Source organism: Struthio camelus, chromosome 5 (assembly GCF_040807025.1).
Source record: "Struthio camelus isolate bStrCam1 chromosome 5, bStrCam1.hap1, whole genome shotgun sequence".
Classification (NCBI taxonomy): Eukaryota; Metazoa; Chordata; class Aves; order Struthioniformes; family Struthionidae; genus Struthio; species Struthio camelus.
This window is the reverse complement of record NC_090946.1, coordinates 41,229,095-41,242,855: the sequence shown is the minus strand read 5'-3', so window position 1 is coordinate 41,242,855 and position 13,761 is coordinate 41,229,095. Positions and strand designations below refer to the sequence as shown.

Here is a 13,761-nt window from a genome sequence, read left to right as displayed (position 1 = left end):
CAGTGCTATAGTAGATGCAGTTACACATAGTGCACACAAGTGATATAACAATAATATATTCAAAACCATGATATATACAAAACATTTATTTTTTCTCCCATTTAAGTTTATAAAAAAATTTTCTGAGCTTGACATTCCAGCATATATTTGATGTGATAGGAGAGTATACTCAAATAATTATTTGCTCACAATTCTAACTATGAGATTACAACTGCTAAATTACCTTTCCAGTCACTGCTTCATCCAAAATAATCCAGATAGTTACTTTGGGTGGGAAAATAGACAGAAAACCTGACAGCAACACCAGCTTCTAAATCTGAGATCCTGAGTGTACCTCAGTAATACTTTAAACACCTTTTAAGCATTATAGAGAATAAAGCAGAGTAATTGTTGTATTAACATCTGCTATTTAACATGGAAAAAACCAAAATCTTAACTGTTCACAAAGCATCCAGTTGGTAACTTAAAAAAAATCACTTTTTAGTTGTGACTTTTAAAAAAGTTATATTTTAAAATTACACTATGCCATAAGCTTTGTAGCTTCCCAAAGAGGTCAAATATTTGTTATTCTCCTGGAGATTTCTAATTGCATATGGAGTAGCAGGGAATGGTGAATAATTGGTCTAACGGTTGTTAAAAGATTTAAGGATTGGTTTGGGGAAAGGGGCAAGCAGGTATCCCCAGCTGTTTTTATTACCAGTAGAACATTTTGAAGCTTGCAGTCCAAAGAATGCATTCTAGCAAGTAAGGAATGCACTCTCTTGGGGAAGCCTGACTTAAGTTACAAGGAGGCTCTCTGAGCATCTTTTTTCACTTACATTTTCTCCTTCAACATCTTTTAGTTCAGACTTATCAAATCTACTTGTTGAAGATGCCTTTGTTCAAAGTCAAGAGTATCCAGTCAATTCAAGAGTTAAATGAAAATATTATCAAGTAACTGGAAGTAATTCTAAACTCCTAGAAGCTTAGAACTTTCAACTTATTGGAAGAGTCAATCACTTAAACATTATGCTCAGATACACTATGAGGTCTTATTCAAAGCTCTTTCAATTCCACTAGTAATAGCAACTTGACAAATACTCTAATGCACAGATAGCACAAATATTTACATGAGAGGAACAGTATTTACAGTGAGCTCTTAGGTATTTCTGATTGCTCCTAAGCCACAGTTAGTCCTCTACGGTTTCCGAGAGCCTGAGCCTTTTTCTTCTTTCTCTCCTGCTCATGCTTTTCGCGCCTTTCTTCCCTGAAGAGGGAGAGAAAATTAATCAAACTGGAGGTTTAAGTAAAGAAGCAACCAAAAGGAATCTTAAGTTAACCAAGGCTTTACATACATTTAACCAAGCTTAACATATATTTTACCAATGCGCTGCATTAGCTATGGGCAGAGAACAGTTCCACTTTAGATCGACTCCAAACTTTCAGACAAACATTTCTTCTCAGACATACAGATCTAACATTGACATACAGATCTAACATTGATCTAACAGATCTAACAAAAAAGTCAACGTTCACAGCTGCTTTCTGAGATAAAGATAAATGGCTAAGTGCTCATATTAATAACTTTCATGGAATAGAAGTCTGCATCTGATTCATAGTTTCCTTCTATCTTTCTGGCCTTCCTGATACTAGACAACCGTTGGAGGCAAAAATTGCTTTAATACAATAGTATTCTTTCCTGAACTATATATTTAAAAATATGTAAAAAGTCAAATTGAACTATCACGTTAGCTTTATATGAGTAATGTTATTTAAAATAAAGTTGTACTAACCTTGTCTGGAGAGGTGGCTGTTTGTAGTCTTTCCTGTATGAAGAGATGTTGCTGTTCGCAGACTTATTTAGGACTGTACTTTCTTTAAATTCTCCCCAAGGTTTTAGTCTTCCTATAATTTAGAGGCAAAGAGGCCAGTGAATTAGTATAGTTCATTGCTTAACTTGTTCTTATCCTGATTATACTAGCTAGCTTGTTTTGTTGGTTGCCTTTGAGATTAAATGCAGTCATCTTCAGCTGCATTTTTAGTTTCATCAGCCCATATCTGGCAAGTAGATTTCTGAGTAACAGTCTTTACACAAAGAGCACGTCAACTGCTTTGCTTCTCCAACGTTGCATTCTTTATAGAATAAGAGCACCAAAAAAAAAAAAAAACCACCAAGAAAACCCCCACAACACAACAAAAAACACCAAACTTATATTTCTTGTGCATATATACGTTCAGAGAAAGACAAAGATGTTCATTCATGTACCTTTATGAACAAAGGCAATAAGAGTGTGTTCTTTGGTAGAAATAGGCTTTTAAAAGCCTATTTACAAATTTAACATCAATGCACAAACTGAAGTTTGCAAACACTGTGTGGGAATGCAGTCTTAATCAGGTATGCAAAAAGAACGAGCAACTTCGTTACATCATGGTTCGTATGAATGTCTTACAAGGACTTTACTATATGGGATATACTGACAGCAAAAGGCACAAGATCACAGTACCTTTATGGGGCTGATACCGAAGCGGCCTTGAGAGACTGGCTTTGAGATCAAATGTCTTCTTTGTGCTTGTGGATTCTACAACATGAGCTGCGAACTTGAAGGGGGTGATAACTACAAAAAGCATCAAGATATCATATTTAATAAGAAATAGCAAGAACATCCCTGTATATATCTAGTTATAAAGTATCTGAGGAGACCACCTTACAACTATCAGAATTTAAAGGGCCATAAAATGCTACCTTCAGCTACCTTGGAAGGCAGAATTCCACAAATACCACATATTTGAAATGGGGAGTTTTCAGATCTAGAGAAAGCAAGAGGTGCAGAGTAGTAACCGTTTTTTGCTCCGATTTTAAGCAGAGTGCCCTGGGAAGCAACAAACCTGCTACACCTACAAACTGGATGCAGTGATTCTTAGTTTAAGCCAAAGTTGTAGGCACAGTTGTGTAAACCATATTACAGATATCGTTGGCCACAGAAACTGACTATTTAAATTGCATAATTTTATACCGAAATTTAAGGTGTCATTTATACATATTAATTCTTTAGTCAAGTGGTTCTCAAGGTGCCTTAAACCATAACCTCAGACTGCATTTGGAAAGTAAATTTCTGTAAATATTGTCCTATCTTCTCACCAAATGAAACTGGCAACAGTTTTTTTCCTGAGCCTATTTATTATTCTTTTGGGATACAAATCATTACTTTTATTAAAAAAAAAAACAAAAAAAAAACCACACTAGGGTGCCACAATTCAGCTTTGTAATACGACTACGAATAGCACATATTGACCATGTAGCTTTCTCATCCTTAAGAGAAAGTTGTTTGCTTCCATAATCTCTGTACTTTTATTTGGTAACTCAAATAGTTTAATGCACAATAACAATTTTCTGGAACACTTCAGCTTCAGTGCACAATAACAATTTTCTGGAACACTTCAGCTTCAGATCTGCAGTGCATCTTTCCCCTTCCCCCCCTCAGATTTCAATATTCTCATACAGCAAGGCAAGCCACTCTGGGCTCGTGGGCTATGCTAGTGTACTTCTGATGCTAGCGTTAGGTAGCAGAGCTGTGCTGATGCAGAGGTTATTAGTCATAGGAAGATTTCTGCTTTTTCTTAGAGCCAGGGTTTTGGATCACAAGCCAGCTAGAGTTGCTGAGGGTGATGACACCAGGTTGTCCTAAGACACAGCTAGATGCCGGGTGCATATCCTTTTTCTGCAAGAAGGATGAGACCCCTGAGAAGGTATCAGGGATCCCTCTCACAGAGGGGAGAAGGATCTCCCTGTCTCTGTTACACAAAACTTTTGCTATGTAGTCCATAAAAGTCCAGAAAGGTTTCTAATCCCTCCCATCCTATATTTAGTCACTTCCGTAGGCAGATAAGGCATTTCAAAGTCTTCACGCTTATTGTGCCCTTAGTTCTTAGCACCTAAGCTTTTAGTCAAAAGACACAGGAAACTAAAAGAAACTACTGCAGCTTCTAAAGAATCAGTCTTGAATTAGAGAATTAAATTAAAACCTGGACCTACAGGAAACTAGGATATAGAAGATTCGTATAAAAATATTCAGTAGGAAAAAAAAGTCTTGATCTGAAAATCCAGGTATTTACCATTCACTTTGCCCTTTGATGCGTTCAGATCATTACTTGTTGCATTCCCCTTGCTGTTTTTCCTACTTAGGATTTTGCTGCTCTTCTGGCTATCAGGTGTGCAGGCCTCCTCCAAGTACGGAGACATTCTAGATGGAGTCTTAGTAAGAGAGCGCTTATGCTCATTATCTCTTGTGGCTTCTGAGAACCTGAAAATTATTAGAAATACGAAGACAAAATTAGTTACCTATATGGAATGCAAGTGGTACAAAGTTTGGTCCTTTTGTATTCTGCCATGTTTTACAGGTGCAAAGTTCTTGCATATAAGATATTCACAGCTAATGCAGCAGCCACACTAAAAATACCTTTCCTGACAGCTTTCACCTTATGATCCATCATTATCTGCAATAAGTACTATTAAGATTTATAGGAAGCTGACTTTCTTGATGTTTTGGAGAGCAAGTATATTTAGATGCAGTAAGCTGGGAGATGTTCTTCACTAAGAGATGTAGTTTACTTTACATTTGGATTCTGTAGTAAAGCATTTATAAAAAGTAATATTTCCTTTATAATAATTTGAATTTTCAAAGTCAGGAGAAAAGCTAAAAGAGAAAGAAGTAGCTAGCCGAACTTCACAACTCAGTGAGAGTAAGGTGAAAGCTGCAAGGTATGGAAAGATAGTGAGTAAATATTGCAGAAAGCTATGTTTTAAAGGCTAGAAGATTTATGGATAAAGTACAGCTTGCAATATCTAGCTCAGCACATCTTTGTACAAATGGAATAGAAGTGTTGTTGTTTTCTATTTTACATATTGTCCAAGAATCAAGTAGGACTGCAGTGAAGAGAATAAGCAATATTTAATAAGACACTAAAGGCAGAAAGAATGTTATTTTCATACATTGTCATCTTTACTGAAAACTGATACAACAGAACCAAAACAGGTTAAGTAGTAGGAAAGAGCATGGAAACTAAAAATAGTATTTTGAAACAAAGCTAGTAAGATTACATTCTTGATTTTGCAAGGACCGGGTAATCCTCATCTCTGAATAGCAAAAGAACTGGCACACAAAAGTTACAAGCCCCATAAGTATACATATTTTTTTAATTAAAGGTTGTCAATATCAGAAGTTGTACTATTTGACTTGAGAATAACAGAAAAAAAATTATTCAGGGACAAAGAACAGTCCTAACAACTAGACTTCTTGGCACGTCAGTGTTCTGAATAGCTCTTAAGAAAACAAAGATTATCAGAAAAATAGATTATAACACAACAGATACTTGAGATTAACCCTCTATCTTTAGCAAGGGAGAAGGATCAGGGCAAAGTATGGGATGTCTCAATCTGGATTTCAGTCACTGTGGAAAGTTAAGTAAATTGAAGAAAGTAGGGATTAATACAACAGTTAGAAGCCAACCAAGAAATAGTAAAGACAATGAACTTTGCTGAAAGGAAAGCATTTGGGCAGAAGGGTATTTAGTAATGCAGTACCATAAGGACTGTTCTTTCAATTCCTTAAGTGTTTCTGTTCAAACCTTGAGAAAAATTAGTAGTAAACTAATAAAGTTTATCGATAATAAAAATTCAGGAGACAGTAATCTAATTCTCCACTGTATTAATGTGTAGGAAGACAAAGAGTCCATCATGCTTTAAATGGAAATTAAATTGAATAGCATCAAGTATGAGCTTATTCACTTAGGAATTCATTGTGACTTTCTGGTGTCAATGTGCTTCCCATCTGTTAGAAACAATCTGCTTTTATCAGTTGAGCGCAAGAGCAAGTTTAAAAAAAAAAAAAAAGCAGCAAATAAACCATCTTGGGTATAACCACCCAGTGTATACAGTTGGAAGTAAGAGGAACCTGTTACCATTCGCAGAGGTCCATTGGGAAACCTCACCTGGAATATAGTATACAATTCTGTTAAGTTATCTCCTAGATAAGTTAATTCAAATGTAAGAGACAAATAAGAAGAAAGTGAAGGATGAAAGAGGCAAAACTCCTATCTTCATACATTAAACTGAAGAATTGAGACAGTATCAGAACCATCAGGTTTAAACTAGCCATGAAGTTAGGCTGAAAGTTAGAAATTAGTCTCATGTATTTCAAGTTCAAAATAGAGATAAAGTCATTCAAATCACAGTCAGTGTTTAGTATTTCATGTATATTATATCAAATTGCTGACTGATGGCTTTAGTTCATTCCTTTTACCTGACATTCATTTTGGTTGTTGAGAGGACAGAAGGATTAAATGAAGATTTCCTGGATAAAATAGTCCTATTTGCAGTGTTCGAAGAACTGCGTGGTGAGCGTCGGAGGTTGCTAGGAGTGCAGGTGGTGGAGAATCTGCCTCTCTCTGGATTTGGGCTGAATAAGAATGTTTTACCACTGGAATGTTTCTAGGGAAAAGCAAAGCATGAGTTAGCACATTCCTCTAAAAATATATTAGGAAGGAAGGAAGGCTAAGAGGAAGGAAAAAAATACGTACAATGAATCAAAAGCATACAGTCTTTTCTGCTTTCAAAGAAAAAAAAAAAAGACAGATCTCCTATTTTAAACACAAGAAGTTTGTATGTTATTTAAAAAGTGATCTGAAAAACACATACCTTAGAATTGTTATGTGGAGTACCTTTTTCTGATACCCTTAAATGATTAGATTTTTTGGCCAGCACCTGCCAAAAATAATTTATCTTAGGTACATACATATACATTGCTTGTCATAGAAAGAGAAACGTAACATGGAGGAGTGTTAAGATCGATACAATGACGTTAATTCTTACACAGTGTCAGAACTACTGGAATAAGTCTGCTACACCCTGAAAGAGCCCCTATTTTCAGTTCTCACGTATACAGGTACCAAATACAAGAACTGGGAATCAGGGCCACCAAGAACAACATATAATGCATATAATTTAAGGGAGAGTTGCATGCAGTCATTGGTCTAAGGCGCTTTTTTTTATGTCTTAAAGAAGGAAAGAAAAATATTTAACTCCCGCTTTTTGAAGAATGATTTATCTGCAGCAATTCAAGCAGTCATAAATAAAAGTTTCAGAATATCCTCCACAAAGTAATTAAGAATTAGTTAAACTACAAATTAGTTATAACAAGTAGTTATAACAAACTTAATGTCACTTCTCAGTAAAAATACATAAATAACTGTATATAGTTATTTATAACTGTAAAAGTTATATATAAATTTATATATAAGGCATATATAAATAACAATGTATAACAAGTTATGTAGGACTCCAGTTTAGTGGAATGCTTCGATCAGTGAAATTGAAGGTACGCATGAAAAACCACTTACAGTTCTAAAGAATCTCTGCAAGCAGGACTTTTAAAATGAGGCTTTGTGTAGGTAAATGAATATTGTCTCCGATTTTCCAAAGACCGTGTGAACAGTGGATGTCTTCCTATGTCAGCGCTTACCTTGACTTCATTGAGAGAACTGCTGCAGTTTTCAATTATTTTTTTTTTCCTCTCAATGTAGTCAGCAATGGACTCCATTTTCCTGAAGTGAGCCTCATGCAACTTTTTGAAGTCTAAGAAGTTCCAAAAATAGGAAGAGTTATGCATCTGATAAGATTCTAAGAAAAATTACTATTACATAGAACATAGAAAACTTGCAACACCTATTACCAGGGGCTGAGAAAAAACATGACAGCACCTTTAATGAAAGACTGCATCTCTACACATGGTCAAATACCAAATGAAATAGCATCTACTTCACCAACTATTTAGCCAGTTATATGGTACATATTCTGGAGAATCTTTTAGCTCAAGGGGAAAAAAAAAGAAAAAGAGAAAGAAAGAAAAAGATTCCTTTATCTGGTGATCCAAAAACTTTAAATGCCTATCTGATTTTTTTACACAGCGATCAAAATCGGCAAATACGTGGTAATATACCACAACAGAAATATTTATGAAGTGTAAGCTGAACAAGTAGGAATCACAGCATGTCTTCCTGCTCTTTTTTGTTTTGACCATTGTGAATACAGGTATTATATCCAGAACACATCAAAACATGTGACAAACCACTTTTAAACTAGGCACAAAAGTCATTTACTACCATAAATATACAAAAAACTATTGGAAAATAAAATTCTCAATGCAACTTTCTGGAGGTTTGGTTGTTTTAAAGAGAGGGTATTTTCTTTTTTCAAATTAAGTGAAAAGAGAAGTTTGATCCATAAAAATTGTGGGGCAAGTCTCTCTTCAGACACAAACAATACATCTATTTATAGAGATGGTAGGTATCTTACTCGGTGTGGTAGCTTTTGTTCCCGTTTTCCCAGACTTAGATGCACGGCCTACATATAAAGGGATCTTCCCTCCTGCGGGATGAGCTAGAAGAGCATCACCTAGGGCAGAGAGGTTAGGCAAGGTGGTTAGGACTACTGGACATTAATTTAGCGTAATTAAAGCCCGTTTTGAAAAGCTACTTGAAACGCAAGAAGCATGCGTTCTAAAGTATATCTCCTCTCCTCAAAGTATCTCTTTCCTTTGAGAAATAAAAGGTCAACTAGAATGAATTTGTCCTCAGTCTTTTGAAAGTCTTTTAAATGGTGTATGTCAATAATGACATGTCTTGGTGAACTACAAGCTTAACGTGAATCTGCAGTTCAAGCTAGGTTATTTTATTTTGAATTATTACTTCTCTTATTTCACATAAATTTATACAAATTAGCAAGAAAACTGCTTGTCACAACTTTAAATGCAGAGAAGATCTTTAACTGCTTAATAAGCTAGCAATTTTTAAATTTTGATACCTGACAGAACAAACACTTTTTAGCAAACTTTTCAGCTGCTGCCTTAAATATACACAGAGTAGAGTTCTTTTTATCATTTCTGCCCTCAGGTCAGCTTCTGTTTAATCTTGTCTCTACCTATGTTTTTAAGTATAGTATTAAATTTATTTTCTTATTTAGTACTTAATTGTATTTCATTTTAAAAAGTCAACTACAGACTTCAGATTGAGTTCAGTAAGTAGGAAAAGAAAGATGAAGTGCGAGGAAGAAAGTTCTCCATTTCTTGCCTCGTTCCAAAGGGGCTGAGTAGCGTATCAGTGGTATTCCTAAAGGCACTGATCCTAAACAAGGTGCAAGACTCAAATACGCTCAGATCTTTGAGAACTCCTTCACTAAAACCAATCAACAACAGGACCGCAGTTCTCAAGTCAAATCCAGCAGAACGGCTATACTGCTGACTGTGTGAACTTGCTTTACAATACGATAAGCAAACAAGTACATAAGCCTAAATTACACAGATTCTGTTCAAGTATCCTTACTCAAGTACTGTTGGTCCATCAGATCACCAGACATTCCACAAAAATCTTTGTGGACACAATCAAATGCACTTTTTGATTATTTTAATTAGTACGAATGACTAAACTTACTCTGTTGGAAGTTTTTACTTACATTCCACTCCACTTCTCTTAGTGGAAATCTTCTCTGGTTGCTCTTTCTGCCCCATACCCATCGCTGGATTCTCTATAGCTCTCTTTTTAGTTACTGATTTATCGTTTTGGAATACTTTCTGTCCCTTTTCATGCTGTGGCACTTTGTTTTCTTTCATTTCTGAATGCTCCTGTGGTTTAAACATACTTCGGTTAGGCAGATTTTTTCAACTGGACATAAGGAAAACATTTTCCACAGGACAGACAAGAGATTTTCTGAAATCCAACCTGAATTATAAAGCACTTTAATATTAAATTGATTTTGTTGGCAAAACATAAATTCACTGACCATGTCACTTTTTACTACTGTAGCTGTGGTTACTGTAGGCTTTTGCTTACTCAGACATTTTGAGAAATTTTCACCTAAAAAATGATTTCTCTTATTCTCATTCTTCCACCTTTACACCAGTAAAAGTCTTTCATAAAGTTCTGTCTTAGTTCTCCCTCTACTTGCATGTGATTTTAGAGGGGAGAAGAAAAAAGTTTTATCCCCACCTCACCTTGAAAACCTCCTCTCCCTCAGTCATACAACCAATACATATTAAAAAGAAAAAAGGGGGGGGGGGGGGGGGAGAGAGGAGAAAACAACCAGCCGAACACACCAAGACACTCGCCCCACATACTTTGAAATTGAGAGGAATGGGAAACCTCCAGCCCACCAGAGCAATTAATCTGCCTTGTAGTTAGTCTGTCTCTATGTATAGTTCTTCAGAAAATAATCTAAGAGTTACCTTTTAATAGAAAAAGGAATTCATATGAAAAGGCAATCACAGAGTTTCTGTGAATTTTTACTATACAGGAAAGTGAAAACAGCCTGATTTTAGATAAGTTTCAAAACTTGCCTAACAATCTCGTGAATACTATGATGAACCAATGAAAATAGTCTTATATTCTGATAAAATAATTTGAATGATACAGTCTTTATTTGATCTTTTTCTTCAATAATATTCCCTCCCCCCCAAAAAAATGTACAAAAAGAACAAATTATATGTTCATTTTGGAGTAGTGTATAGTCAAATTGGACAAAAACAGAGCTATAAAGCACAGAAGACCAATAACACTAGTAGGTCTGCATACCAAAAAGTGAATGTTACCTGTTAAACACTGGTAAAATGAATCAACTCCGTTTAACTTATGCTTCACTACATGTGTTTAGCGGAGGGAGGACGGGGCAGACACTCAAACCCAAGAAACGTAAATCACCTCTTTCTCAGCAGAATGCCCTGTATTGTCTTCACTGCTGTTAGTTTCCTCATTGGAATTGTTTTTTTTTCTGGTTGCTTTCTTTTCTTTTCCACGCCTTTTTGTGATAAAACACACTGGATCAGGCATAAGTTCCTCCTGACTGTTCTGTTCATCCAATTCGATGGAAGCAGATGCACTTTCTTCAGAGTCCTATATCAGATAAGTATCATCATATGAAACATATCTGACATATACTACAAAGAGACAGCCTCAGCGTTATTATCGGAAAAGGCGTGGTCTTTAGTAGCACAGCAATGAATGAGTGATATCTAGGTTTCCTTAAATAGCAAGCTGATTATTGGAAGACTGAGACAGAAAACCTACAGTTGTTTCATTATATGCACAATATTCTACAAAGACATTTAAAAAAACCTAATAGTTTATATTGGAAATTTGACTTGCATGATGCTGTGATCTGCCAAGTTTTTACATTCCTATGGAATAACCTTAAAAAAAAAAAGAGAGAGATACAACAACAGCATTCTTCCACACTTATCATACCAGACTGTAATCAGATGTTGGAAAAATATGTAATATATTCAAGTTGTTACTCATGCGTCGAAGCTTGATAAAATTAAAAATAAACTGACAAGGATTACACAAGCTCTCCATATTTTAAAAGAAGCAGATTATAAAGGAAGCATTTAAAATATATGGTGTGTTTTAAATAGATTCTAATTTACTTTTGTCAAAAAATGTATAAACATTCCATACTCAATGAAATACTTACAAAAGGGAAAGCTTTAGGAAAAAAAAAAAAAAATCAAGAAAATAACATATTAAGAGATGATTAAAGGAAAGGTTCTCTTCTCTTATAACATCAGTAAGTAAACTGTAGTAAATGGAGAATGCTTTGAGATGAATACCCAGTCCCTCCCTCATCTAGGCATTTTTATATTTAGTATTGACTAGCACTTGGAGCTAAAGAGGCAAAAATTAAGATTTGGTCAATGGAAATTGAAGTGTTAGCGTTCACAGGGGATAATTTTGTGCTTACACTGAAAAAATACACTGCTGTTTTTGGCATGAGGGGGTGGGGGGAAAAAATAAAAAAAATCAGCCTTCAGTCATACACACAACCACTTTAAAGCTAATATCAACACATCTATTTCAATCAGTATGCAAGTATACTGAACACTGTTTAAAAAAAATATATTTTTTGTTACAGTTTGCACCATGTTAAATGCGACATTCACTACATGCCATACTTTACTAGTTACAAAGTTAGATTTATCTTTCTTAAAGAGAATAGCTAATTTCTCATTATTACCATATTTTCATTTTCTTGTTTTGCTCCATGAAAATGTTGCTTCAGTGCTTTCAACAATTTGTCTGCCTGCAGAGAAATCAAAACATATGAACTAAAGATTATATTAAGTCATCAGACACTTGCACAAACCCTATAAGCACCCTAAAAATCAGTCCAAACTAGCAAAGCACTTGCTGAATCCAATAAAATAGAACTCTTAAAGCATGCTTGAAGCCTCATTAAAGTCAGTCAGATTTGAGAACATACTTAAGGCCCAGGCTAAATATGTAGCATACAAAGAGAGATTTCCCCGACCAGATTTCTTCTGGTCTAGCTATTGTCCAGAAAGGTCGATTGTTCTAGGATAAAAGAAACTATTTCAGCAGCCTAACTGAATGCTAATAACATTGCACCCAACTTCTCTAATAACTTTTTCCCATTTCACACAATACTATATGGAAAGCATTCTCCTCATCCCTTCTGTATATTCACATAGAATAATAATAAAAAAAGACACACCATCGATGTTTTAATCTATGAATAAAAGACTTTAACTGGAAAGGTCAGCATAAAATCAGTTCTGAACTAGAAGTTACACACAAAGTAACAGAGAACCAAAACCCCAAGCAGAAGCCTCAGTCCTGTGAGGACAATTAATCCTTGATCCAAATTACCACATAAGTGGTGCATCTGGGGTTTCCCTCTGTCTGTTTTTAAAGGCTGTACGCCTTCTCGCACTGGTGGTGCGGGTCTGACTTCTGCTGAGGGATTTACCAGCGGTACCTGCCAAGATCAGGCCAGGCTGGGTCACTGTCATATACCCGTAGGGCCCTAGGCAAAACAGATGGGCACATGCTTTAACTCCTTGTTCTTAATTCCTATCGGTAAGTAAAAAATAATCACTCTCGACCCTTCAGGCTCCCCGTGGTTACCACTCTTCCCAGCCCCAGTCGGATGAAACGCCCGCGTCGGCGGGTACGGCCGGCGCGGCGGGGGCAGCGCGGGCACGGCGGGGCTCCACGCGCCAGCGCAGCCCGGACGCGGGGCGGTCGGGGGCCCGGGAAGAAGGGAGCCCCGCCTTCTCAGCTTCGTCTACAGTCTCACGCCCCTAACTGAAGGCGGTAAGGAACGCTTAAGCGTCAAACTATCAAACTGCCGGCTCCACGCCCCAGGCCCGAGCCGCGCCTCTGCCGACACCACCTCCAGACCGCAGGTTTTCTCATCGCAGCGGCCGAAAGCAGAACAACGACCGCGGGGCCGCCGGGGGCACTCGACCCCCACGACGCCCGCCCGCCCGCCCACACTCCCGCCGCTCCCGCTCGGCTCCGCCGGGCCCCTCGCTCCCCCCGGCGCCGCCCTAGAGCTCCCGGCCGAGCGCAGGGGCAGCGCCGGAGGCGAGCCGAGCCGAGCCGAGCCGAGCCGAGCCCGCCCGCCAGAGCGGGCAGCCCGGAGCTCCCGCCAGCCCCGCGCCGCGGCGCCGCTCGCTGCATCGCGGCCGGGCAGCCGCCGCGCCGCCTCACCCGGAGGTTGGCCTTCAGGCCGGCGGCCTTCGCTATCCGCTGGAGCTCGATGTACTTCAGCGAGTCCAGCTGCTGCAACGAAGAGAGCGCCATGGCGGCGCGACCACCGCCCGCCGGCAAGCCCCAACCGCCGCCTTTCGAATCTCGCGCTCAACTGACACGGCGCCTTGCCCCGCCCCCGCCGTTCGAACTGGCCCGCCGCGCCCTCCCACTGGCTGATCGGAG

At 37.8% G+C, this 13,761-nt stretch overlaps 1 protein-coding gene across 1 annotated transcript; it reads right to left on the bottom strand.

Annotated features, from left to right (window-relative positions):
- Positions 1-73: 73 nt before the first annotated feature.
- Positions 74-13,724, bottom strand: NUSAP1 (nucleolar and spindle associated protein 1). Its single transcript, XM_068945896.1, has 12 exons — positions 13,537-13,724; positions 12,038-12,103; positions 10,726-10,917; positions 9,485-9,653; positions 8,330-8,428; positions 7,497-7,609; positions 6,674-6,739; positions 6,279-6,466; positions 4,093-4,280; positions 2,484-2,594; positions 1,773-1,884; positions 74-1,246 (listed from the first exon to the last, which is right to left on the bottom strand). Exons 1-12 carry the CDS (start codon positions 13,627-13,629, stop codon positions 1,159-1,161), a joined length of 1,485 nt encoding a protein of 494 aa, XP_068801997.1. The 5' UTR covers positions 13,630-13,724; the 3' UTR covers positions 74-1,158.
- Positions 13,725-13,761: the final 37 nt, after the last annotated feature.